This window comes from Octopus sinensis, linkage group LG22 (genome assembly GCF_006345805.1).
Source record: "Octopus sinensis linkage group LG22, ASM634580v1, whole genome shotgun sequence".
NCBI classification, from domain to species: domain Eukaryota; kingdom Metazoa; phylum Mollusca; class Cephalopoda; order Octopoda; family Octopodidae; genus Octopus; species Octopus sinensis.
In genome coordinates, this window is record NC_043018.1 from 3,606,087 (window position 1) to 3,632,801 (window position 26,715).

A 26,715-nucleotide genomic window follows, 5' to 3' on the forward strand; every position below is an offset into this window, starting at 1 on the left:
AACATTAAAGTGGGCAATAACAATTACACCTTTTAAAAAATAATTCTAAGTAGCACCCCGGGGTACATAGTCTGTGACAAACGAGCAGTCTTCTCTGCAACATCTAGGTTTACACCTCCTTGTTCACTATAGAAACTAATAAACTGTGCGGTCAGTTTGTGTGTGTGTATGTATGTACGTGTGCGTGTGGGTGTGCACATGCATATTAGTACGTATGAATACGTACATTCATATTCATATGAGTGTATATATATATATATATAATGCTATGCCACTTTGTTATAATCTTTATTATTCTTATTGTTGAAATATATATATATATATAGATAGATAGATAGATAGATAGATAGATAGATAGATAGTGGCTGTGTGTTAAGTAGCTTGTTTACCAACCACATGGTTCCAGGTTCAGTCCCACTGTGTGGCGCCTTGGATAAGTGTCTTCTACTATAGCCTGGTGCCGACAAAATTCTTGTGAGTGGATTTGGTAGGCATAAACTGAAAGAAGCCTGTCATATATACATATATGTGTGTTTGCACCACGCCCCTCAACATCACTTGACAACCGATGCTGATGTGTTCACATCCCTGTAACTTAGCAGTTTGGCAAAAGAAACCGATAGAATATGTACTAGGCTTACAAGAATAAGTCCTGGATTCGATTTGTTCAACTAAAGGCTGTGCACCAGCATGGCCGCAGTCAAATGGCTGAAACAAATAAAAGAAAATATATATATGTATATATATACACACACACACATTCACACACAGACATATATATATGTACACAGAAAGAAAGAGAATGATAGATAGATAGATAGATAGATAGATAGATAGATAGATAGATAGATAGATAGATAGATAGATAGATAGATAAAGATAGATAGACAGATAGATATGCATGATGTATACATGCATGCATGTATGTGTATGTGTGTGTTATATGTTTATTAATAGCTCTAAACTTCATTATCACCACCACCACCACTTCCACTTTCTCTGCACTTGATATCTTTTTCAGTTTCACTTTAGTTTCCCAGAAAATAACAGTCATTCTATTCTTAGAAATCAATGACGTTTCTCCTATTTTTTATCTTCAGTGTTGTTGTAAACGATCAGGAACAGGGAGTGGGGATATGCAGTAGGTGTTGGGGTTTTTTAAAGGACTGGGGAAGAAGGGAGTCATACGGGATGAGTATGTATATATATATATATATATATATATATATATACACACACACATTTATATTTACACACACTCATTCTGCATAATCATTGCTATTATGTTAAATTGTCATATGTCCAAATTTGGTCAAATGCGTTTTTTTTTCTTTCCAATATTTATTTTTGCTTGCAATAACCAGTTCAAATTCCACTGAGGTCAACATTACTTTTCATTCTTTCGGGGTTGATAAGATAAGTACCAGTTGAATACTGGGGGGGGTCAGTGTAATTGACTTATCTCCATCCCCGAAATTGCTGGCCTTGTGCCAAAATTTGAAACCATTATTATTATTATTATTACTACTACTACTATTAACATTCTTCAAATACTACCAAGATCGGCTTTGCCCTTCATCTTTTCTGGGTCGATAAAATAAGTACCAGTTATGCACTGGGGTCGATGTAATCTAATTTCCCCTCCCCTCAAAAATTGCTGGCTTTGTGCCAAAACTTGAAACATTACTATTGTTATCATCATCATCATCATCATCATCATCATCATCATTATCATTATTTTTATTATTATTATTATTATTATTATTATCATCATTATTATTATTTGGAAGGTAGCGAGCTGGCAGAATTGTTAGCATGCCGGGCAAATTGCTTTACTGGCATTTCATCCATCTTTACGTTCTGAGTTCAAATTCCGCTGAGGTTGACTTTACCTTTCATCCTTTCGGGGTCAATTAAATAAGTACCAGTTACGCATTGGCATCACCCCATCCCCGTAAATTTCAGGCTTTGTGCCTCTAGTAGAAAGGATTATCATTATTATTATTATTATTATTATCATCATCATCATCATTATTATTATTATTATTATTATTATTATTATTATCATCATCATCATCATCATCATCATCATCATCATCATCATCATCATCATTATTATTATTATTATTATTATTATTATTATTATCATCATCATCATTATTATCATCATCATCATCATCATCATCATTATTATTATTATTATTATTTGGTTGGCCCGAGGCTATAGTAGATGGCACTTGCCCAAGGTGTCATGTAGTGGGACTGAACCCAGAACCAAGTGGTTGGTAAGCAATCTATTTACCACACAGCCACTCCTACGCCTATACAAGCAAGATATCTTTTTTTTTTCAGAAAACCGACAGCTGTGCATGCTTACACGTCACCTCCCTCCATTGCAAAGGAAAGCTTGATAACTTGGGTTGATACCACTTATCATTATTATTATTATTATTATTATTATTATTATTATTATTATTATTATTATTAGTGAGCTGGCAGAATTGTTAGCATACCATGCAAAGTGCTTAGCAGCATTTCTTTATAATCTGAACTCAAATCCTGTCAAGGTGGACTTTGCCATTCATCCTTTCAGAAACAGTAAATAACCAGATTCATTAGCACAGGGGATAAAATGCATCTTGGCATTTGTGCCGAACCTCTATGTTCTGAGTTCACATCCTGCTCAGATTATCGTTGCCCTCCATCCTTTTGAGGTCAATAAAAAAGCACCAATACAAGGCAGTCGATGAGCAGAACTGTTGGAGGGTCTGGCAAGATGCCTTCTTGTATCTGCTCCGGCTGCTGTCATCTGATAGCAACATCTACGATGTCACAGGTGCCATGTGGTATCAACCCAAGTTATCAACCTTTCCTTTGCAATGGAGGGAGGTGACGTGTAAGCATGCACAGCTGTCGGTTTGCTGAAAAAAAAAAAGATATCTTGCTCGTATAGGTGCAAGAGTGATTGTGTGGTAAGTAGCTTGCTTACCAACCACATGGTTCCAAGTTCAGTCCCACTGCATGGCATCTTCGGACAACCAAAGCCGTGTGAATGGATTTGGTTGACGGAAACTGAAAGACGCCTGTCGTGTGTTTGTGTGTGTTTGTCCCCCCACCATTGCTTGACAATTGATGCTGGTGGGTTTACATCCCTGTAAGCTAGCAGTTCAGCAAAAAAGACTGATAGAATAAGTACTAGGCTTACAAAGAATAAGTCCTGGGGTCGATTTGTTCGACTAAAGGCAGTGCTCCAGCATGACTGACTCTTGCTGTCCCCCATCTCACAACAAATGATGAATGACTCTTCATGTCCCTTGACTCATAACTAACTGTCCCTTAGCTCACAACAAATGTCCCCCATCTCACAACAAATGGTGACTGACTCTTGTTGTCCCTCAACTCACAACAAATGATGAATGACTCTCGCTATTCCTCAGCTTATCCTCAGTCAATGTTTGACTCCCACTATCCCTCAACTCTTAACTAATTGATTAGGGCTTTTTGATGTGTCCTTCAATGCATAACTAATTGATGGGTAACTCTCGCTATCCCTCAACTTACACCTGATGGTTGAGTGATTCCTGGTGTCCCTTGATTCATAACTGATTAATGAGTACCTCTTGCTGAACCTCAGTGCATACCTTACTGATGAGCAATTCTTGCTCTTCCTCAGCTCAAACCTAACTCCTAAGTGACTCTCGCTCAAGCTCAACTCTTACATAATTTATGAGTGACTCTCTCATTGACCCACTACCTCAAGCATATTTGTTTCATTCTTTCTCGATTTTTCTGATAAAAACTTCAAATATGATCTTTTTGTTCATATCCCTCAACAGGTATACGGCAAGCAAAGCAGAAAGGGGCCAGCTACAGGGTAGGACCAGAACTAGAAATCACGTAAGTAATTCTGTTACCATTTGAAATGCAAGACTCTTATTTCATCCATTATAGGTCATTGTGTTATTGCCCCGTTCATTTCTGTCTTGGTCAGAGGTGGGTGCCAAAACAAGGTGCGATTACATACACACACACACACACACAAACACACACACACACACACACACACTCACACACATAATGAGGAAGTTGAAATTTTCCATCGCTGTCAGTCTAGATCACCACACAACCACAAATAGTATCATGCATTTACATGCATTATTTGTACTGCATATCTTAGTAACAATGCCAAACTTTTGAGTGATTCTCTTCTTAATTAGCTTAAAGCTTCAAGTTACCTGGCTACAACAGGTGAGAGAACTGAGAGCATCAGTTATAGTATGAAACATAAACACAAATCCATTTCACTTGAAATTAGAATGACTGCAAACAAATGACCATGATGCTTCACTACCTAAGCTGAATGGTATCAAAGGCATTGGTTCTTCTAGTGTTAAGCACTTGATATTATGAAGCAGGGGGAAGGTGGCGAGCTGGCAGAATCGTTAGCATGCCGGGCGGAATGCTTAGTTCTGAGTTCAAATTCTGCCAAGGTCAATTTTGCCTTTTATCCTTTTGGGGGTTGATAAATTAAATACCATTTACATATTGTGCCGGTGACACGTAAAAGCACCGTCCGTTCGTGGCCGTTTGCCAGCTCTGTCTGGCACCTGTGCAGGTGGCACGTAAAAAGCACCCACTACACTCACGGAGTGGTTGGCGTTAGGAAGGGCATCCAGCCGTAGAAACACTGCCAGATCTGACTGGGCCTGACGAAGCCTTCCAGCTTCACAGACCCCAGTTGAACCGTCCAACCCATGCTAGCATGGAAAGCGGACGCTAAATGATGATGATGATATTGGGTGTCAGTCTAATCAACTGGTCCCCTCCCCCCAAATTTCAGGCTTTGTGTCTATAATAGAAAGGATTATGAAGCAGAGGAACAAAACAAGGGATGACTCTGCAAAAAAGTTAATCCGTCAAGGTTATTGGATGAAGCTCAACAGAAACTCATTTTGCACCAAAAGTCAATGTGAGAGTTTCTCTCGTGCTCCCTAATGCAGTATAATTTGTTCTAACACAACATCCACTATTAAAGGGGGCGGGGGATTGATATTACCTCTTGATATTAATACTGCTTCTGTGGCTAATGTGTGTGTGTGTGTGTGTGTGTGCGTGCGCAGGCACACACACATACATTTATATCATTTTTCTGTTATTGCAGTGGCTATAGCTGTGCTGATCACTTCTTGGAGGAAGATACCTTCCAGCATTCTTTGGAAGTTCTGTCTGAGATAATGACCCACAGTGACTGTCAGAAAATAGTCTGTGATGTTGGAATGTAAGTCCATTATTTATTTATCTCTTATCACTGATCATTATATATTTTTGCTGTATTGTCACTTTTATCTTTCAGCTCCAGCTGATAAATTTAAATTTAATATAAAACATTAAAATACAGTTGTACACAATAGTATTCAACATATTTGCATGCATGCACATGTGGGAAGTCCTCCACCATGTGAACTGTCTCTGATGTCTCCTTATAAACAATGCACACGGAACTGCGCTATGAACAACATCATCACACGGTCGGTGACATGTTTCTGCATCATCACTCTTCACCAGCTACAGACGTCAAATCCGTCATTCCCTTGACATAATTATATCTAAACAGCAAATAAGGAATTTTCTGATGTGTGCAAAGCTTTGTGAAGGTGAACATGATTAATTAAATGCACAAAGAATGTAAGAACAGTAGTTTTAGGTGGGCTATAGGCGATAGATTAAATGTCCATAGCTGATAAAGCCTAAAAACTCAGAAATATATGTCCTAGAGTCTGATGAATTCCTTCAAAACCTAATGGCTTGTTTTTCATGTATGTTGTCAGAAGAATTTCTCTCCTAACGCTATTTCTATGGCAATGGTCTTTCCATGCTCAACTGCACAAGAACATGTTAAACATAATTGTACACACCTATATTTCAATCGTTTCTACTTAGTGTGCTTCTAATAAATTAATTTCAAGTCGACAGAACTTTGCACACATCAGCAGATATTTTATTTGCTATCTGAATATAAAGAACAGCAGTTCTTAGTGAGCTCTAAATGGCAGGTTCGGTGTCCATAGCTGATAAAACATAACAACAAAGGAACACTTGTCCTTTACAATTCCACAACATTCATAGCACCTTTGTTGTGTTTGGTTGCTGTTCACATACATTGCTTATTAGCAGAATTTCCCTCTCAAAACAGTTTCTGCAGCAAAGCCCCAAAACCCCGCCCCACCCCCCACATTTGTGTGGATACAAACGTGTTAAACCTTTAGCATTCAGGTTGTTCCTGTTAAATGTAATGTTTGTTCATTCTCATTGTTTTGAATTAATCCTGGATAATCTTATAGCTTTGACAGTTGGATAATGGTGATGGTTTATTTTTAGAATGACATTGTAGGGTAGGTGTGAGGGGCCAGATTTAGCAGGTGGAATATTTTGGCTGGAATATGACTGGTTCAAATGCTAAAAGATTAAATATAATTCTGAACACCTTTAGCTTAGTCATCACTGCTTGGCATACCTGCAACTAATTAAATCAATTAAAATCTTTGAGACCTGATCTGGCATTCAACAAAGAATGCATCTTGTCTTTTATGTTTTATTTTGTTTTTGTTGTGTTTTTTCACTTGTCTTCAGTTGTATGAATGCCTTTGGTGTAGGAAAATTGCCTTCATGAGAATTTTAAGTTGAATCATTGAAAAGAATTGAATCTGTTGTGAGGTTACAGTGTTTACTTCCTGACTGCTTGGTTCCAACTTCAGCCCCATTGTTGCCCCATGCCAGCCAAAGCTATGTGAGTGAATTTGGTAGATGGAAACTGAAAGAAGCCCTTTGTATATACATGTGTGTATTCATATTTATGTGTATGTGTGCATGTGTTTGTGTCTTCTTGTCATGACATTTTGTAATGGCTGTAAGTAAGCCTCACCATCATAGAAGCGGTGTTGTTCATTTTTAGTCTTCCATGAAAACACATAACTGCAGGCATGGCTGTGTGGTAAGAAGTTTGCTTCCCAACCACATGATTCTAGGTTCAGTCCCACTTGCATGGCACCATGGACAAGTGGCTTATACTATAGCCTCAAACTAACCAAAATCTTGTGAGTGGATTTGGTAGACAGAAACTGAAAGAAGCCTGTCGTATATGTATGAGTGTGTGTGTGTTTGCCCCCCACCATTGCTTGACAACTGATGGTGGTGTGTTTACCTCCTTGTAACTTAGCAGTTCAGTAAAAAAGACCAATAGAATAAGTACCAGGCTTTAAGAAAGAATAAGTCCTGGGGTTGATTCATTCAACTAAAATATTCTCCAAAGCTGTGCCCCAGAATGGCCACAGTCTAATGACTGAAACAAGTAAAAGATGTCTGACCAAGGGGAAATATTACCTTGATTGCAAACAGGTAAGGGTTGATGACAGCAGGGGCATCCAGCCACAGAAAAATCTGCCACAAATTCCATCTGATCTATACAAGCAGGGGAAATGCAGACATTAAAATGATGATGATGATGATGATGATGATATATTTTTGTATAATTTGATCCAATGTTTCGTATACATTTATATTTTCTATCACCATGACAACCTTGTTTGTATTTATTTGCAGACCGATCCTGCACAACAATATTGCATACAATTGCCGTGTGATATTTTATAACAAGTAAGTAAACAAAACAAAAAAGCAAAAAAAAAAAAAAAAAAAACCATTGATAAGCTTTATCATTATGTTACTCAGTAAATAACTCAGACTTGCCATTTGCATGAAGAAGCAACAGTTAAGTCATTATTATTACATTATGTCAATTGCTATGAAACTTAATTCAGAAAATATCCCTGCAGTAACGTAAATTGGTTCAATGACACTTTGAGATTAAGATTTGAACCCCAATTGCAAAACCCTTTTGTAATAAGACGGGAAAACTCTGCAGACAAGAATGTTCCCCTGGGCCATGAAAATATTGATTTCACTTAATGGTTTCATCCACCCCTAACTCTGAAAGTTAAGTGATGAATATATATTCTTGTGATTTTCAGGAATTTTGGGAATGTGAGCACTAGTGTAGCTGGTGGGGAGGTAGGGGCAGTCCACCCCAGGTGGAACTTTTAAAGGGGTGCCACTTTTGGGTTTGCTGTAGGCATATATGTTTTTTGTGGCGAGCTGGCAGAATCATTAGCATGCCGGGCAAATTGCTTAGCAGTATTTCGTCTGCCGTTACATTCTGAGTTCAAATTCCACCAAGGTCAACTTTACCTTTCATTCGTTGGGGTTGATTAAATAAGTACCAGTTACGCACTGGGGTCAATGTAATCAACTTAATCCCTTAGTCTGCTTTTATTTGTCCCCTCTGTGTTAAGTTCCTCTCCTGAGGGCAATGAATAAATAAATTGTGGGGTCTGGGGGTGGAAAACAGAAGTACCGCCCCGGGTGACGTACACTCAAGCTACACTAGTGGATGTGAGTCTGGGAGTAGGTCTGGCATCCATAGCAAGTCATTGGGTTTGGATAATGGTTAGTTTTATCCCCCTTGCCTTTTTCCAATTCAGCATGATCGAATCTGAACTGACTTCACCTTGAGCAATTGATGTTCTTTAGCCATCACATTTTCACTGTGGAGTGATCCTGTTTCTGTCGTCCAAACAGGGAACTGTAAATGCTTGCTGACTGAGCTTTAGCCATGGCACAACAGATGTTAACCTGCTTCAGTGGGGCCATGCACTGCAGACCAAATAATACCTCAAGAATATGAAACAGACCACCTTGAGCTCTACTGTCATTTTCATCCATCCCATGGAGATATATATGAGATGATCCATGAAACCAGTGAGGAATCCATTGAGTTAACTTTGGGAGAAACTCCTTATAAAACCAGTTAGAGTTAACATATTTAAAGCATGGAGTATTGAAAAGTTAACCACAAATAGTTATGTATTAAAAAAAGTAATTTTCATTTTTCCAGCAATTATGAAAGATCACACTAGACATGTTTCAGCCTTATTATAACCTCATCAGAATGTTGTATATTTCACCATGATTTCCAAAGTAAGGATGGCTCCAATCATCAGAGCTTTTGGGGACTTTTATTTTGCTGCTATTTCCAGCAGGAAGAGTGACTGCATTTAAGGTCTTTCGGTGGTTCAGGATTGTGCTGTGTTCCACTCTGATTTGTTCCATTAAGATCAGCAAGCCCAGTAGTCTGTGTTCAAGGTTCCATGATAAGTCCTCAGCGTATCAGGTGAGAAGGCAAATTATTGATCACCTGAAGAGGATTAGAGATGACCAATTGATTGTGTCAGTCTCCACAATAATGAGCTTTTCTTATTTTAATTCATTCAATGTTGAAGTATTTGAGTGTGTGTGTGTAGTTGAGTGTGTGTGTGTGTCTGTGTGTGTGTGTAGTTGAGTGTGTGTGTGTATGTGTAGTTGAGTGTGTATGTGTGTATAGTTGAGTGTGTGTGTGTGTGTGTGTTCATGTGTTTTCGATGTCTACTGAATTCTTTGCTTTCTCTTTTGCGATGCAGGCGAATACTTTTAATACGTCCCAAGCAGAATATGTGCAATGATGGGAACTACCGAGAGATGCGATGGTTCACAGGTTGGTCAAAGGTTAGACAATGTGAAGACCATATCCTACCGAAATTCATTCAGGAAATCTGTGGCCAGGTAAGAGAGGATGTTTTGTATGTTATGTAATCAGTGATCCATCCATCTCTGATCTCCCCACTACCTAATCATCATCATCTGATTGAGCATGCTTAGACATTTTTAACCTGCATACACCATTCATCTCGGTCCTGCATTAGTTGAGGGAGGTCTTCAGGGGAGCATCCAGTGTCTCTGATGAGTCAAACTACATACATTGTGTTCAGATGACCTGCTTGGATACAGCCATACTTTGACATCAATAAAAGTAGGTCAGTTCTTGTCCAGCTCAATACCAATGTCCTGCAAAGTGCAAGTGCTTTCCCCTTATAATGGTGGAAACAGGCAGAAGATCTCCGTGCAACTGTTTCTTGGTGAGATGAGTTCTCCGTGATATGTTTAAGACTGCTTTTAACATTTGGGTGTCAGTTCCATGTAGCTTGGATTCCAGGTTTTGGCAAGCGCCCAGGCTGTTGCTCTCTATAAAAGGACTTATCCTACTTATAAAACTCGCAAATTATAACCCCGTCTCTAATTTCACCATCTTAGATAAGACTATGTTAGAGGGAATATTTTGCTCCAGCATGTGCACACCTTCTCTTCTCCATCCATCTACATGCACACCATCAGATATCAACCTGTCATTCATATATCTGTCCTCGTCATTCTACCTGTGCATAGCCCACCCCCCTCCACTCTCACTTCAGTCAGTGTCAGCTTTATCATTCGTATCATCTAGTGATTCTGTCATCTCACTACCTTCATAATAATAATAATAACAACAAGAGCACTCAGAGAGCGCAAAACTCTGCCAAGGTAACACTGACGTCCTCTCAATGTTTACCCAGAGGCGATTTTTAAAATGAGAATATATGAAATAAACTTGACTTCTTTCACAAATGAGGATACTAAAAATGAACCTGACCACTCTCAAAAATTAAGTAAAAAACACAGGAAAAAGAATCTAGAATCCTTGTCCGGTACCAGATTGATCCCAAAATTTAATCAGTTTGTGCTAGTCCTGAGTCCAAACATCTCTGAAATTTTCATCCGAATCCATCCAGCGGTTCATGAGATATCTTTTCCATGGACAAACAAACAAATAAACATACACAACTGAAAACAATATCTCCACCTTCGCTAAGGCAGAGGTAATAATAATAATAATGATAATAATAATAATGATAATGATAATAATAATAATGGTTTCAGATTTTGGCACAATGCCAAGAATTTCAAGGATTACATCAACTGGTACTTTATTTTGTTGATCTCGAAAGGTTGAATGGCAAAGTCAACCTCAGCAGAATTTGAACCTAGAATGTGAAGACAGACGAAATACCTAGTTCTTTACTACCCACAAGGGGCTAAACACAGAGAGGACAAAGGACAGACAAACGAATTAAGTCGATTATATCGACCCCAGTGCGTAACTGGTACTTATTTAATCGACCCCGAAAGGATGAAAGGCAAAGTCGACCTCGGCGGAATTTGAACTCAGAACGTAGCAGCAGACGAAATACTGCTAAGCATTTCGCCCAGCGTGCTAACGTTTCTGCCAGCTCGCCGCCTTTGCGACGAAATACCACTAGGCATTTTGCTCAGTGTGCTAACGATTCAGCCAATTTGCCACCTTAATGACGATAATAATTAATAATCCTTTCTACTGGAGGCACAAGGCCTGAACTTTTGGTGGGAGGGGACAAGTTGATTACATTGACCCCAGTGTTTCACTGGTACTTAATTCATCGACCCCAAAAGGATGCAAGGCAAAGTCAACCTCGGCAGAATTTGAACTTAGAACACGAAGACATAAAATGCCACTAAGCACTTTGCCTGGCACGCTAACGATTCTGCCACTAATTATGTTTCCTATTCATTAACCCAATATTCTGTTAGGCATTGAGAACTTTCGTATGTTTTCCACTTGGTCACTAATTTGTTTGTTCGTTATCATCTGCCTACTGCCACAACCACCAACACCATCATTGCCATTACCACCACCACCACTACCATCACCACCACCACACTTGTAAATCTTGGTGTAAACAATGATTTAATTATGTTGCTGTGTATTTTATGTTTCCTAGAAAACCGTGCCGTTTGGTGATTGTGTTCTCAAGTTTGAAGATATTACCATCGGATTTGAAACCTGTGAAGAACTTTTCGGGCCACAGAGGTAAATATGTACATGCACACATGCATATATATATATATATATATATAGAGAGAGAGAGAGAGAGCAGATGTTAAATGATGCTGCTGATGATGATGTGTGATTTGAGGTAGATTTGATTGCTTGTTTCTAGCAGACTGACCAAAGTCTAAATAGGCTTCCTCATTGTCTCTTTGTTGTTGATGTGTTGTCTTCTGTCTCTTCAGCCCATTCAACTCCTTGTGTCAGGACAGTGTTGATGTTATCATGAACAGCAGTGGCAGCCACCATGAACTACGCAAGGCCAATATCAGAGTACAATACATACAGTCGGCAACAAGAAAGGTTTGTTTTTGCTGTTGTTGTTTCTGCTGCTGTTGTTGTTGCAGTTGCCCATCCATGCCAATCTCCTCTGTCCATATGCCACCATTGTCATCCAAGGGAAAGGCAAAGGGGCTGATACAGCATGGCACCAGTGATGTTGCAACTCATTTCTACAGCTGAGTGAACTGAAGAAATGTGGATTAAAGTGTCTTGCTGAAGAACACAACACACAGCCCAGTCCAGGAATCGAACTCACTACCTCACGACTACAAGCCCAACACTCTAACCACTGAGCTATGCACCTTCACAAAATTATCACCTGTGTGCCAAAATTATTATTGATGTTCTTGCTAATGTGGGATTCCTCATTTGGCTCAAGTTGCCTGACCCCTTATTGGAACACCTTATTTTATCCCTTTTGTGTATCATTTTCCTTTGTCCCTTTATTTAAAAAAAAATTTGTTTTGTTATCCTTTATAAATATCATCCCAAACCATTTTGGGTATTAGTCTTTGTTATGTCATCTCATTCATTACCCTTGTGGCAAATAACAAAACAACTGTTATAGTTGTTGTTATTATTCTGCTGTCATCCCTGATTCAGCAGTTCTATGATCAAAGGCACTCCAACCATGACCAGCTTATCCTTTTTTCTCCTGCATAACACATCTATTTATTTGTCTCTCTTCATATAATGCTAAATTTGAGGGTGATATAGTTTCTATTTCTAAATGTTGGCTTCACCAGAGAGCAGCATTTGATTTCATTTACTTTCAGAGTTTATTATACATTGTAGGGGTACTATATAAATGCACTGTGACTTCCTTTTTCAGGGTGGTGGTGTGTATATCTACTCAAATTTTCTTGGCTGTGACGGTGACCGACTCTACTTTGATGGGTGTTCGTCAGTTACGATGAACGGTAAGACCCTTGTCCAGGGTCCACAGTTTTCTGTCAAAGATGTTGTAAGTTCTTATTTATATTTTTATTCTCTCTCTTTCTCTTATTTAATTTTTTTTGTTTTTTATCTTTGTTTCAGTCACCGCATTTGAAGAATTGTAGCCAAACGAATCACCCACAGTATTTATTCTATGAGTTTCTTTTGCTGGTGTACAAAGTCACAGGGACATAAACACATCAGCACCAGTTGGCAAGCAGTGATGGGGGTTTGGGGGACGAAGACAGACACACAGACATGCACACATGGATATCATCCATCATTATCATTATCCAGTGTTTTAAATCCAGGTTTTGTTCCCATTAACGGAGGTGGCCAGATCTACCTGAATGCCATAGCAATTGAGGCAGGCAGGTGCAGCCCACCTCCAACCTTTGGGTTGGCTGCTGCCCATCCTCCCTTTCTACCATGAGGCTTTTTTGGAGCAGGATTTTCTATGGAAAGCATGCCCTTGCTTACCCCCCACCTCAGTTTCTAGACATAAGTGGTCCCAAGACCAAAGCCTCTACCACAATTTTTAAGAATTGTGGTGGAAAGCTAGCTCAGGAAGGCAGGGACGCTACTCCCTGAGACCCCTTTCAGAGTCCCCCTACATACATATATATATATATATATATATATATATATATATATATCCAGCCGTAGAAACACTGCCAGATCTGACTGGGCCTGATGAAGCCTTCCAGCTTCACAGACCCCAGTTGAACCGTCCAACCCATGCTAGCATGGAAAACGGACGCTAAATGATGATGATGATGATGATGATGATATATATATATACGATAATATATCATATGGTATACACTTGGCATTTACCGGTAAAGCACGTTCACTTTTACAGTGTTCGTTGTATATTTGGTTAATAAGAGAGACAGAAGATGGAAGATACGAGAATGTTTATTAACCACTACAATTGTTTCACCCATTTAGTATTGATCCCTCATGGGTAGGCTACTTAACAACTGGCTTGGGAGTATCCATCAGTGTAGATGTGCCTCTTCAGGTGATTAGAAAATGTATCTCATTAAAGTAACAACTTTTCTGCAAGATATCTTCTTGGTTTGTGTATGGAAGAGCAGCAGATTAAGGGATATAGGTTCATTTTTAGAGTAGATCAATAATAAATAACAAATGCTAAAAGAAATGAATATACAATACAGTGAAAACAGTATTGAATATAACTGTTAAAAGATATGGATGTATAAATACTGTTGCTTAGGTTGTATGGCACATGTACATTCGCTCGTACAAACATCCACAAAGATATAAGCATGCACACACATGCGGTTTGGTGCACATGCATTCACACAGCAGATTAAATAGCTACTTAGTGATTATAAGAATGGGGAGGCTAAGGGTGAAATTAATTCATCCATACCTTAATGTAAGTTATGATTATTAATTTGGTTAATGGTTACTCAGGTTCATTCTCACTGCATTGTGCGAAAGTGCATTTATGTGCATGTAAGCATCTTGAGAATCTTTCAGAAATTCTGTTAAGGATCTTCTCATTGGTCCACAGAATAGACAGGGATTCCTCAGAGAAGAGTCTGCATCTGTTGGAAAGGATATTGATTTTTTTATTGCCCACAGGGGGCTAAACATAGAGGGGACAAACAAGGACAGACAAAGGAAGTAAGTCAATTACATCGACCGCAGTGCATAACTGGTACTTATTTAATCGACACGAAGAGGATGAAAGGCAAAGTCGACCTCGGCAGAATTTGAACTCAGAACATAACAGCAGATGAAATACCATTAAGCATCTTGCCTGATGTGCTAACAACTCTGCCAGCTTGCCGCCATATCCTGGAAAGGATATGATTGTGCCTGCTTTATTATGGACCAAGTTAGATCATATTCAATTTTATTTTCCTTCAGTTGCCACACAAAATTACCCTTATCACAGTGTCTCTACAATACAGTACCCCCTCTAATATCATATCGCAGTGTGTCTTCTGCCTGTTATCAAATTAGGGGTGTCTTTAGAGCTTCAGACTGTATGCATTGCCATATTTGTTTCGACTCTCTGCACTGTAAGTTCAAATCCCTCCGACGTCACTTTACTCTTTATCCTTTTGGGTTCAATAAAAAAAAGAAGATCCAAAAAATGTGGATTAGTGGAACTGTAATACGATCAAACCAAATACCTTGTGGTATTTGTTATGGATCTTCACATCCTGAGTTCAAATTCCACCATGATCTACTTCAGTGGTAGACTAAATTCATCACCCAGTATAACACCACCCCATGGCATGTTGGGTGCATCATTATCATCATCATCATCATCATCATCATCAATATTTAACCTATTAAGTCCCACTGTCCTATAAATAGGACACTAAATGAGAACATTAAATAAGTTATATCACATTGTCTCAGTGTCCTATTTATAAGACATCGAGTATTTCCATTTCTACTTGAAGTAAAGGAGTTTTAATAATTAATATTTTTCATTTTAACTTATTTTTAATCATCTGTAAAAATCTAAAAGTAATATTCAGAAATTTAAGCACTCTGGGACTTAATGAGTCCATTTTCCATGCTGGCATGGGTTGGACGTCTTCACAGGAACTGGCAAGGCCAGGAGCTGCACCAGTCCCATAGACTGTTTTGGTTTGATCTCTACAGTTGGATGCCCTTCCTAATGCCAACCACTTTACAGAGGGTAACAAGTGTTTGTTTTTTATGTGACACCATCATGGAGGATGTATGACATATCAAAAATTCCCATGAGTCTCTATTGTGAGTTTCCTTGTTTGTTTGTTTCTTGATCCAAATTGGAGACGAATACCAATTTTTGTATGTTATTGGCTTGAAGAATTTTTGAGATATTTTCTTAACATGAAACTAATGGTTGCCTTAATACACAAATAAAAGATCTTTATCCACCAATACGGTTTTGAGCACTCATTCTCACTGTTCAATATTTACACACACACGCATAATCATTTAAAGGCTATATAGGATGGCGCAATGGCCCAGTGGTTAGGGCAGCGGACTCGCGGTCGTAGGATCGCGGTTTCGATTCCCAGACCGGGCGTTGTGAGTGTTTATTGAACGAAAACACATAAAGCTCCACGAGGCTCTGGCAGTGGGTGGTGGCGATCCCTGCTGTACTCTTTCGCCACAACTTTCCCTCACTCTTTCTTCTGTTGGCCTGCTCGCTTAGCCCACGGGGTGGCGTCATTTGAAGGCTAATACAATGTGAAATGCATTGTGACCAGCGATGTGTAGTAACATGTGATAACCTGGTCGGTCACAGTGATCACGGTGATAGGATGGCATATGCCAGTTACTTATTTAAGACAGTTAAGTGTGACTTGAGGAGTATTTCCCTAGTGTTTTTATCAGTTCCCTTGTAAGGGTTTCGTTGTGGTCCTTAATGTGCCAGATCAGTCCTGATCCAGTAAACTTTAGATTGAAGGTGTTTCAGCTGTGGTTTATCTAGGACTACATTATCTCATGTGTTCTTTTCCCAAGATGGTGTGATTTGAGGGAGATTTGGCTATTATTTTGGGCTTGTCAAGTGACTATACATCAGGCCCCATTTGTTAGCCAATCATCGTTGTTTCCTTTTATTTGCAGGTGGTTCTCGTGGCCACAGTAGACCTGGATGATGTTGTCAGCTACCGAAATCAGACTAAAAGTTTCTGCTTAACGGTAAGTCCTAAGTTATCACTTTTATAAAATCATTTTAATGACTGTATTTTTAATGATGAAAGTGGTGAGCTGGTAGAATATAATTCTACCAGCACACTGGTCAAGACACTAAGCAGCATTTCGTCCGTCTTTAAATTCTGTGTTCAAATTCCACCAAAGTTAAGTTAAGTTAATTTTTTGGCTCAAAAAGCAAAAAGCAAGGCCATTTATGGGGACATGGAGTTATGTACAGGGAGGGTGTTCATGCAAAGAGTTCAGGCCATTTCTGGTCAAGAGAGACTTTGAACCGAGCGGTCATCGGCATCTTCACTATCTCATCCGGCAGCTTATTCCACAGATCCGCAACCTGGACGGAGAAAGCCCCTCTCCTTCGATTGAGATGAAATCGTCGCAGATAGAGCTTTTCGAGTTGATCTTAGCCTTTCATCTTTTCAGAGGTCAATCGAATAAGTACCAATTGAGTGTTGGGGTCAATGTAATCGACAGGGCCCTCTCCCTTAAAATTTAAGCTTTGCGACCAAGATTTGAAGCCAATATATTTATAACGATGATGATGATGGTGGTGGGGAACTGGCAGATTCCTTTAACACACAGAGGGAAATGCTTAATGGCCTTTCATCTGTTTTTGCATTCCGAGTTCAAATTCCACTGAGGTTGACTTTACCTTTAATCCTTTTGGGGTAAATAAAATAAGCACCAGTTGAACACTGGGGTCAATTTAATCAACTTGACCCCTCCCCTAAAAAACTGCTGGCCTTGTGCTAAAATTTGAAGCCAATATATAGATATATATATTTCTGTTTCTGTCCTCTTTCTTGTTACCACTTTCTCCCTCTCTCTCTCTCTCTCTGTCTTTCCCTCTCACTTCTTTCTCTCTCTCTCTCTCCCTTCCATTCTCCCTCTCTCTCTCTCTCTCTGTCTTTCCCTCTCACTTCTTTCTCTCTCTCTCTCTCCCTTCCATTCTCCCTCTCTCTTCTTTTCTCTCTCTCTCTCTCCCTCTCTCTTCCTAAGTTACTTGGTGACCCTATCAGTGCAGGTGCCACTTAAAAGGCATCCAGTCCACACTCTCAGAGTGGTTGGCATTTGGAAGGGCATCCAGCTGTAAAAGCCATTCCAAAACAGATACAGAAGCCTCATATAGTGTTCTGCTTGGTTGACTCCAGTCAAACCATCCAAATCTTGCCAGCATGGAAGACAGATGTTAAATAATGATGATGATGATGGTCAACTGCTTGGGGATGTTTTTCTTATCATTTAAAAGCTGAACTTCTTATTTTAGTTTATTCCTTCTTTCATTTCTTATACATAAACTAGCAGTATCGCCCGGCGTTGCTCGGGTTTGTAAGGGAAATAACTATATAAGCATTTTTAGAGAGTTACTTCCCTTATAGATGCCAATTCGGGCTTTCTTAGCCATTTCTGTTTTGGTGTCTTCAAGCCATGAAGTCGTTGTTCTAAAAGAACGCTGGTCTCCTTGACAACGCTTTACGACGTTGATTTCTTTACAATCCCTTCCCCACAGCTTCACGAGGGAGGGAAGAAGGGGGAGAAGCAAACAGGTGCAGGTGTGACCATGGACGCCAACTCCGCCGCCATCGACACACGAAAAATTATGCATTAAAATGGAATAAAAAATGATGTTAAATTTTTTTTTAAATCGTAGACTCATTGTAGACACGCGCTAATACTCAGACGGGCTCAATATGAATCACAACTATAAGATACCCGAATTTGGTTAAACTGCACCACAAAATGTGGGAGTAGTTAGGAATCTAAATCGAAGGGGACAGACACTCACACAACTAGAGTTTTATATATATAGATGTGCATGTATGTGTGTGAGTACGTGTGTGTGTGTGTGTGTGGCTTAATGGTTAAGGTGTGGCCCTCATGGTCATGCGGAGGCACATGGCTTAGTGGTTTGAGTGTTGGAATCATGATCATAAGATTGTGGTTTCGATTCCTCTACTGGGCAATGCATTGTGACCTTGAGCAAGACACTTCATTCCACATTGCTCCACTCCACTCAGCTGGCAAAGATGAATGATCCTGCAATGGACCAGCATCCCTTCCAGGGACAATGCAACTTTTCGCTATCCTAAAAACAAAGTCCAAGAATGCTTCCATCAATGGAAACATCCCTGGATAAAGTGAGTGGCTTCAGAAGAGGATTACTTCAAAGGAGATTAAATGCCAAATTAATGTCTCTTGAAGTTTTTCTTTTTATTGCTCCACTCCCTTTTCAATCAGATTTTATCTCAGACAATCCTACAGCTTCATGTCATGTAATGGTGTATATACATTTAGATGGCAATAAGAATTTCTCTTATTTTCAGAGTCATTTGTTCATTATTTACATTATTACATTATTTACATTCAACGGATATTTTGTCCTCATCTTGTTTGTTGCTAACACAATGTTTTGGCTGATATACCCCCCAGCCTTCATCAGGTGCCTTGGGGAAATTTCGAACCTGGGTACTCATTCCTAAGGTATTTTTCTATGTTATTATTATTATTATTATTATTATTATTATTATTATTATTATTATTATTATTATTATTATTATTATTCAGGTCACTGCCTGGAATCAAACTCAGAATCTTGGGATTAGTAGCCTGCGCTCTTAACCACTATACTATATGCTCATGGGCATACCTTAGGAATGAGGACCCAGGTTCAAAATTTCCCCAAGACACCTGATGAAGGCTGAAGGGTATATCAGCCGAAACATCTTGTTAACAACAAACAAGATGAGGACAAATATCCGTCAAATGTAAATAATGTAAATAATGCAAATAATTGCTCATCTCTTAAATTTAGAACTGCAGAGTCATTTGTTGTCTTTCCTTTTATTGTCTTCTGTCGTTTGCTTTGTCAACAGGCTTCAAACCATGAAAGCTTTCCCCAGGTTCAACTCCCTATTTCATTCTCCACTAACAAGTTTGCCAGGACAAAGGAGCCAATAGAATGGCAGTACCACACACCTGAAGAAGAAATAAGGTGGGCCTTATAAATCATTTGCCCTTTTTCTCCTCCCTTTACTGATTTCTAGTCTTTTCTTGACCAAATCTCTGAGAAAGTTCTTTGATTGCATAATTCAGTAATTTTGAAAAAAAAATGAAGAATTTACAGAGATTGACCCTTTAGCACTCAGATTACTCTGCCAAGCGTGATGCTTATTTATTTATATTGTCCTTAATCCTTTTGAGACACACAATGTTTTGGTAGGCAAATCTAAAAGGACCAAAATTTTTTTCCTGTTGAGATACATCTACTGAAAGACCGTCTCTGATTAGCTATTACACCTCAAAACCAACCATTCACAACGTTTGTTCCATCAGGCCGATGGATTGGCCTCAAAGACCTTTCAGCTTGTATCACTTGGGCTGATCAATCAACCTGGGTGTTCCAGGAGGGTTAATTAATCATGGATTATCTCACAGTTTCAAGATTTTGATGATGTGATTGTCTATTTTTAGAAGTACATTGTAGGGTAAGTGTGAGAAGCCAGATCTGGCCAGTTTGGTTCAAATGCTTAAATCAGTAATTCCCAATGTGGGACCATATTCCCCAGCAGTGGGACATGGGATCCAAAACATGTTTCATTTTCTTTTTTAGTGAGACTTGGAATTGTCAAGATCTTTTCTGGGTTTTTTTCCTAGTAATATATTTTCTTTTTTTATTCTCAGTATTTTCTTTTGTACTCAGTACTTAATAAAAGAGTTTTGGTGATAAAACTTTAAAAATAAAGTTGTTTTCCACCCACCAGTGGAGCATACATTTTACTGGAAATTTATAGTGGGGTCTTGGGGAAAATAGACTGCAAAACACTAGATTAAATAAAATGACCTTTTTTATTAAGCTGGTGTTGGAACATAACCATAAAGTCTTATCCATTAATTGTAATGGAAGGTTTTAATCGACTCTTTGTATCTTTTATGTTTTACTCGCTTCAATCATTGGATGGCAGCCATGCTGGGGCTTCGGCTGAAATGGTTTTGTCAAGCAAGTTGAATGCCTTATTTAATTTATGTTTGGCACTTATTTAGTCAGCCTCTTTTGCTGAACTGTTAAGTTTCATGACCATAAACAAACCCACACTGGTTATCAAGCAGTGCTAAGGGATAAATGTAAGTGCACACGCACACGCAAACACACACACACACACACACACATGGTGCCCCAGCATAACCACAATTCAATGACTGATATAAATAAAAGAATAATAAAGTGTGTGTATGCATACATATATATATATATATGTATGTGTATATATATGTGTGTGTGTGCATGTATGTGTGTATGTATGTATGTGCATATATGTATATTTATATACACATATATGTGTGTGTGTGTGAGAGAGAGAGGCTTCCACACAGTTTCCCCTATCAAATTGACTCACAAGGCATTTGTCTGAACCTGAGGCCATGTGCTTGCAAAACAAACTGCTTCCTAATTGCCTGGCCATGCCTGTTCCCACTTGCAAAGTTTAACAAAATAAATCAACCGCAATTCTTATTTTTAATCTGGTGCACATTCCATTCCATCAGTTATTTCCTTTCTTTTACAGAAATTTGATTATTAATTTTTTTTTTGTTTTCTTTTGCATTTTTTTTTTTTCATCTTCATTTGATTTCTAATCCAGCTTGGGTCCAGCTTGTTGGCTCTGGGACTATGTGAGACGTTCTGGAATGAATGGATTCTTCTTGCCCCTGAGTGGGGGAATAGACAGTTCGAGTGTTGCCTGTATAGTGCACTCAATGTGTCGTTTGGTGCACGAAGCAGTCGTCAATAAAGGTGTGTATTGTATGTTTTGTTTGCAACTTTCAAAAGCAACGTTTGTTCTCTACGAGAATTGTCATAAAAATTTTCAACAAAAGGCCTCAAAGCTGCTTAACTGGGACAACCACATTTTATTACACTGTAGTGTACACAGGCACGTACACATATACATCATCATCATCATCATCATCGATTTAATGTACTTTCTTCCATGCTGATTTGTGTCAGTCAGTGGGAGACAGCATGGGTAAGCAATGCATTGTAAGCGAAACTATAATTTGCAAAAAAAATTTCTGCCGTACTGGGTATGCATCACCCCTCCGATGCCTTCTTTTTCATTATATATACATGTGCATTTTAACATGCATGTATATATATGCACACACACACACACACACACATATATATATATATATATATATATATATATATATATATAGGAAGGGCATCCAGCCGTAGAAATACTGCCAGATCTGACTGGGCCTGACAAAGCCTTCCAACTTCACGGACCCCTGTTGACCCGTCCAACCATGCTAGCATGGAAAGCAGACGCTAAATGATGATGATGATGATGATGATATATATATTTATATATATACATATATTGGAAGTTGTTAGTTTGGGCTAGTCAGAGAGTGACCATTAGTTTTGCACTTAGAAAGCTTTTTGCTATACTAACAGCAGACTTGTTAGCCGGAGATACATAACACCTTTACAACTGGAGTAAGGAACACACCAAGATTATAAACAAAAAAAATCCCAGAACAAAATTTTACTGGTGATAAATGTGCATCAGAGGAAATTCATGTTGGAAACTTGGAGTGCCCCATTTGCTGACTAGAAAAAAGCAATTGTCTTAACACTGACCTGTTTTAGATGCAACCCGAACGAATCTAAGGGGGATAACTCCACCTCACCCAGATTTGTTGCCAGTAGAATTTCATTCAGAGATTTGTTTTGCTTACAACCTTAAGTGACCAAGACGTGTCCCTTCCTCCTGTTGTAGAGAGGTGATGTACCTCCAGCCAATGAGTCTGATAAGTCACCCTTACAGCTAAGCGCTATATAGGTGCAGAACCAATAGTCAATCTGTGACCAGCCACAAACAATCTTTTAATTATTACTGCTCTGATATTTAAGAGTGTGCTTCTTTTCAGATATATGAACGGCTGACTGACTGACTGGGGCCAGGTTGTCGGCAGTTAAAGTCCTTACCATTCAGCCACATCTGCACCTATCAGCCTCTTTTTATTTATTTTATTGTGTTATTATTATTTTTTCTTTTTGCAGATGCTACTGTTATTGAAGATCTGAAGAGGGTTTTAAATTCTGACCAGATACCAGACACACCGGAAGCACTTGCGAATCAGTTGCTCACCACATGTTACATGGGCTCATCAAACAGCTCAGATGAGACTCAACAGAGAGCCTCAGAACTTGCGGGTCAAATTGGAAGGTCAGTGCCTACAAGCAAACACATACATTTAGATACACACACACATACACACACAAGCACACACACAAATGTATGCAAACATACACACATATTTTGGGTGTTAATCCTTGCATTGCAATCAGCTTGGTTCCCTGAGGCATTCAGGAAACTTCTATGTGGTCGCTTGACCTGCTAAAACTAGCAGCTAAATCTCTCTCATCAGTTTACAATCTGCTGTGCAAACATGTTCAAAGTAGGGGAGAGTATTATGTTGCTTTAGAAACTTGCAAAGCAAGGGTTGGTGACAGGAAGAGCATCCAGCTGTAGAAAATTTGTCTCAGCTGTTTGACCCATGTGAGCATGGAAAAGTAAACATTAAAATGAGAATACACACACATATATATACACGTACACATATACACGTACACAAACACACATATGACATGACAGGCTTCTCTCAGTTTCCATCTATAAATCCATTCATAAGGCTTTGGTAGGCCTGACTTATAGCAGAAGACACTTGCCCAAGATGCCACACAGCGGGACTGAACCCCAAACCATGTGGTTGGGAAGCAAACTTCTTACCACACAACCCATGCCTACACCTGTATATATATATATATATATATACTTAATTTTTGTATTTGGTTTGCAAGATGCTTTATGTGAATTCAAGTGTTGAAGCATATATTGAAGAGGTTGCAAGAAGCAATGAAAGTTTTACGAAAAAAATTAAATAAGTAAATGAGTGGAAATCAAACCAATGAGTGTGTTAATTAATAAGGCATTAAGGCAGAATGACTCTCTGCAGACACAACAATATATACATATAAAAACACTGGTGCTGGTACTACCTAAAAAGCACTTGTGATGGGGGCCATGTAAATAGTACCCTGTACACTTTGTAAAGTAGCTGGCATTTGGAAGGGCATTCAGCTGTTGAAACCAAGCCAAAACCAGGCTATGGAACCTGGTGCAGCCACTGGCCTTTCCAGCTCTTGTCAAGCCAGCATGGAAAATGGATGTTAAATGATGATGATGAAGATGATGATGGCTTGGTATGCGATATGCAGTTATCATTTGATGTGAGATCTTCATTTAACCAGTCTATCTGGTGATGGTTCCCTTGACCATTTAATGAAAATATTCTGTTATTGTCAGTCATGTATTTAGTTTATTGTCTTTCATAATATTGATATTTTTCAGTTACCACCTGAAAATCAGCATCCAGACCATTGTCGACACGATGCTGGCTGTGTTCATAGCTACCATGTCAATGACACCTAAGTTTAAAAAGTTTGGTGGGACTTATCGGGAAAACCAGGCTTTACAGAATGTTCAGGTAAGGGACAGAAACTAAACCTTAGGGATATAAGGGACAAAAATTGTTTCAAAGGATGAAAATTGATAGATAAAAAATAATTGAGAGCTATCAAGTGTTTAGGATGAAAAATCAGGCAAGGGATAAGAAAATTGTTGAAATGGTTAAAGGGTTAAAAAGGCAATGGGGTGTAAATGTGGCTGTGAGGGTGAGAAGTTTCCTTCCTTACTTCATGGTTTTCAGTTCAATCCAGCTGTTGGCACATTAGACAGGACTTGTGACTGACCACTAAAAACACTGCATTTTAATGTGTATAAGGGACCCTTTTTTGTCAAAAATTAGGTTTAAAAAATACAGGTGTTTCTTATACATGGATAGTATTATAATCCCTTACAAAACCTTTTTTCCAAATTTTAAATGCCCAAAATTAGGGAGTTCCTTATACATGTTAAAATATGGTAATTTCCTTGGTTTGGTCTGAAGTTTGACTCAACGTCATCGTTAGTCAACCTGAGCTATCATAGAAGACACTTGCTTACGGTGCTGCACTCTGGAATTGAACTCAGAACCACTCAGCTATTTTATTCAACATATTAACCATTCATCATTTTCACATTTACCAAGAACTCAACATGCTAACAATTAAATCAACCCGTTCACCTTTAATGGTTAACACGTAACCATTAACTCAATATGCTAACCAGTCATCTTATTCCATGTTCACCAGTAACTGAACATGTTCACCATTAATTCATCATATAAATTATTTATTCAACATGGTAAACCAGTGATTCCCAATGTTGGCCATATGCCCCACTGGTGGGACCTGAGAAAATTTTGGTAGGGCGTGGGATCCAAAATTTTTTTTGTTTTTTTTTTAGTGGGACATGGAATTGTGGAATTCTTATTTTTTTCACAGCAAACACGCTACACATATATAGGTTTTTCCAACCAATGATGGAACATACATTTTTTTAGAAACTTACAGTGGAGCCTGTAGGAAAATAGGCTGGGAAACAGAGTTAGAAAAAATGTTTTAGTGAAAACCCAACATGTTGAGTGTTCATTAAAGCATTTCGTTCCTTCTTTCTGTAATTATCTTTCTCCTGCTAATTACAAACCCTTTTTAATCTTTTGAAATCAGGCTCGGATCAGGATGGTACTAGCATATTTATTTGCCCAACTGACTCTCTGGGCACGGGGTAAACCTGGAACTCTCCTCGTCCTTGGTTCAGCAAACATAGACGAAAGGTAAATTTCGAATTTCCCTCTTCTAAAATGTCCATTCTTCAAATTAAATCATTTTTATCAGAACAACAGTGGAGTGGCAGCACCTGTAGAGAGAGGAACAGCAAAATACATCACTGAATTTGGATATGGTTCTTTATCATCTTTATCAAGGTATTCTTTGTTGTTTGGGTTGATGTTTCAAAGCTGGATGCTCTTCCTGTTACTAACACTTTCAGTTTCCTCTTACAGCATGAAGGGATACAGTGTTGCTATTCTAAAACAAGGATACACACAGTAATAAGAATAATCAGAGCATCAGGGAAAATGCTTTACAATATAGTTCTGGCTTTTTTCATTCTAAGTTTGAATCCCACCTGTATCAATTTTGCCTGTCATTCTTTCTGAGCTGAGAAAATAAAATACCAGTTAACTACTGGGGCTGATGGTATCAACTAACATGCACCCACTAAAAAAAAACTGTTGTCTTGGTGCCTAAATAAACCAGAACCAATAACAACAACAATAATAATTCTTTGTACTAAAGGCATAAGGTCCGAAATTTGGGGGGAGGGAACTAGTCAATTATATTGACCCCAGTGTGTAACTGGTACTTATTTCATCGACCCCAAAAAGGTGAAAGGCAAAGTCGACCTTGGTGGAATTTGAACTCACAACGTGAAAACAACCGAAATAATGCCAAGCATTTCACCCGGTCTGCTAATGATTCTGGCAGCTCACAGCCTTAATAATAATAATAATAATAATAATAATAATGATTATAATAATAATGATAATGATAATCATCATCATCATCATCATCATCGTTTAACGTCCGTTTTCCGCGCTAGCACGGGTTGGACGGTTTCGACCGGGGTCTGGGGAGCTCGGGACTGCCCCAGGCTCCAGTCTAGTCTGGCAGTGTTTCTACAGCTGGATGCCCTTCCTAACGCCAACCACTCCGCGAGTGTAGTGGGTGTTTTTTACGTGCCACCTGCACAGGTGCCAGAGGGGTCTGGCATCGGCCACGTTCGGATGGTGCTTTTTATGGGGGGGGTGTAGAAATATAGGGGAGCAACAGTGGGAGGGGTGGTTCAGAGGACAGGTACTAGTCAAGTAGAACGTAGGATATCGAGAGAGGGGTAATGCATGGTGAAATAGCGTATTGAAGAGGGGGGTTCAAAGAGTAGACACCTATAATGGTGGTGGGGGGT

At 38.9% G+C, this 26,715-nt stretch overlaps 1 protein-coding gene across 2 annotated transcripts in view; it reads left to right on the forward strand.

Moving 5' to 3' along the window:
• LOC115223302 (glutamine-dependent NAD(+) synthetase) overlaps positions 1 to 26,715 on the forward strand; it is a 45,495-nt gene that overhangs the window by 2,231 nt on the left and 16,549 nt on the right. For both annotated transcript variants that reach the window (XM_029793811.2, XM_029793812.2), the window contains exons 2-14: positions 3,837 to 3,897; positions 5,162 to 5,278; positions 7,600 to 7,653; positions 9,513 to 9,654; positions 11,724 to 11,812; positions 12,016 to 12,133; positions 12,945 to 13,076; positions 16,658 to 16,732; positions 19,618 to 19,736; positions 21,382 to 21,533; positions 22,809 to 22,974; positions 24,160 to 24,295; positions 25,419 to 25,525. In XM_029793811.2, coding sequence (XP_029649671.1) covers positions 3,837 to 3,897; positions 5,162 to 5,278; positions 7,600 to 7,653; positions 9,513 to 9,654; positions 11,724 to 11,812; positions 12,016 to 12,133; positions 12,945 to 13,076; positions 16,658 to 16,732; positions 19,618 to 19,736; positions 21,382 to 21,533; positions 22,809 to 22,974; positions 24,160 to 24,295; positions 25,419 to 25,525 — 1,468 coding nt within the window. The remainder of the gene's footprint in view (positions 1 to 3,836; positions 3,898 to 5,161; positions 5,279 to 7,599; positions 7,654 to 9,512; positions 9,655 to 11,723; positions 11,813 to 12,015; positions 12,134 to 12,944; positions 13,077 to 16,657; positions 16,733 to 19,617; positions 19,737 to 21,381; positions 21,534 to 22,808; positions 22,975 to 24,159; positions 24,296 to 25,418; positions 25,526 to 26,715) is intronic.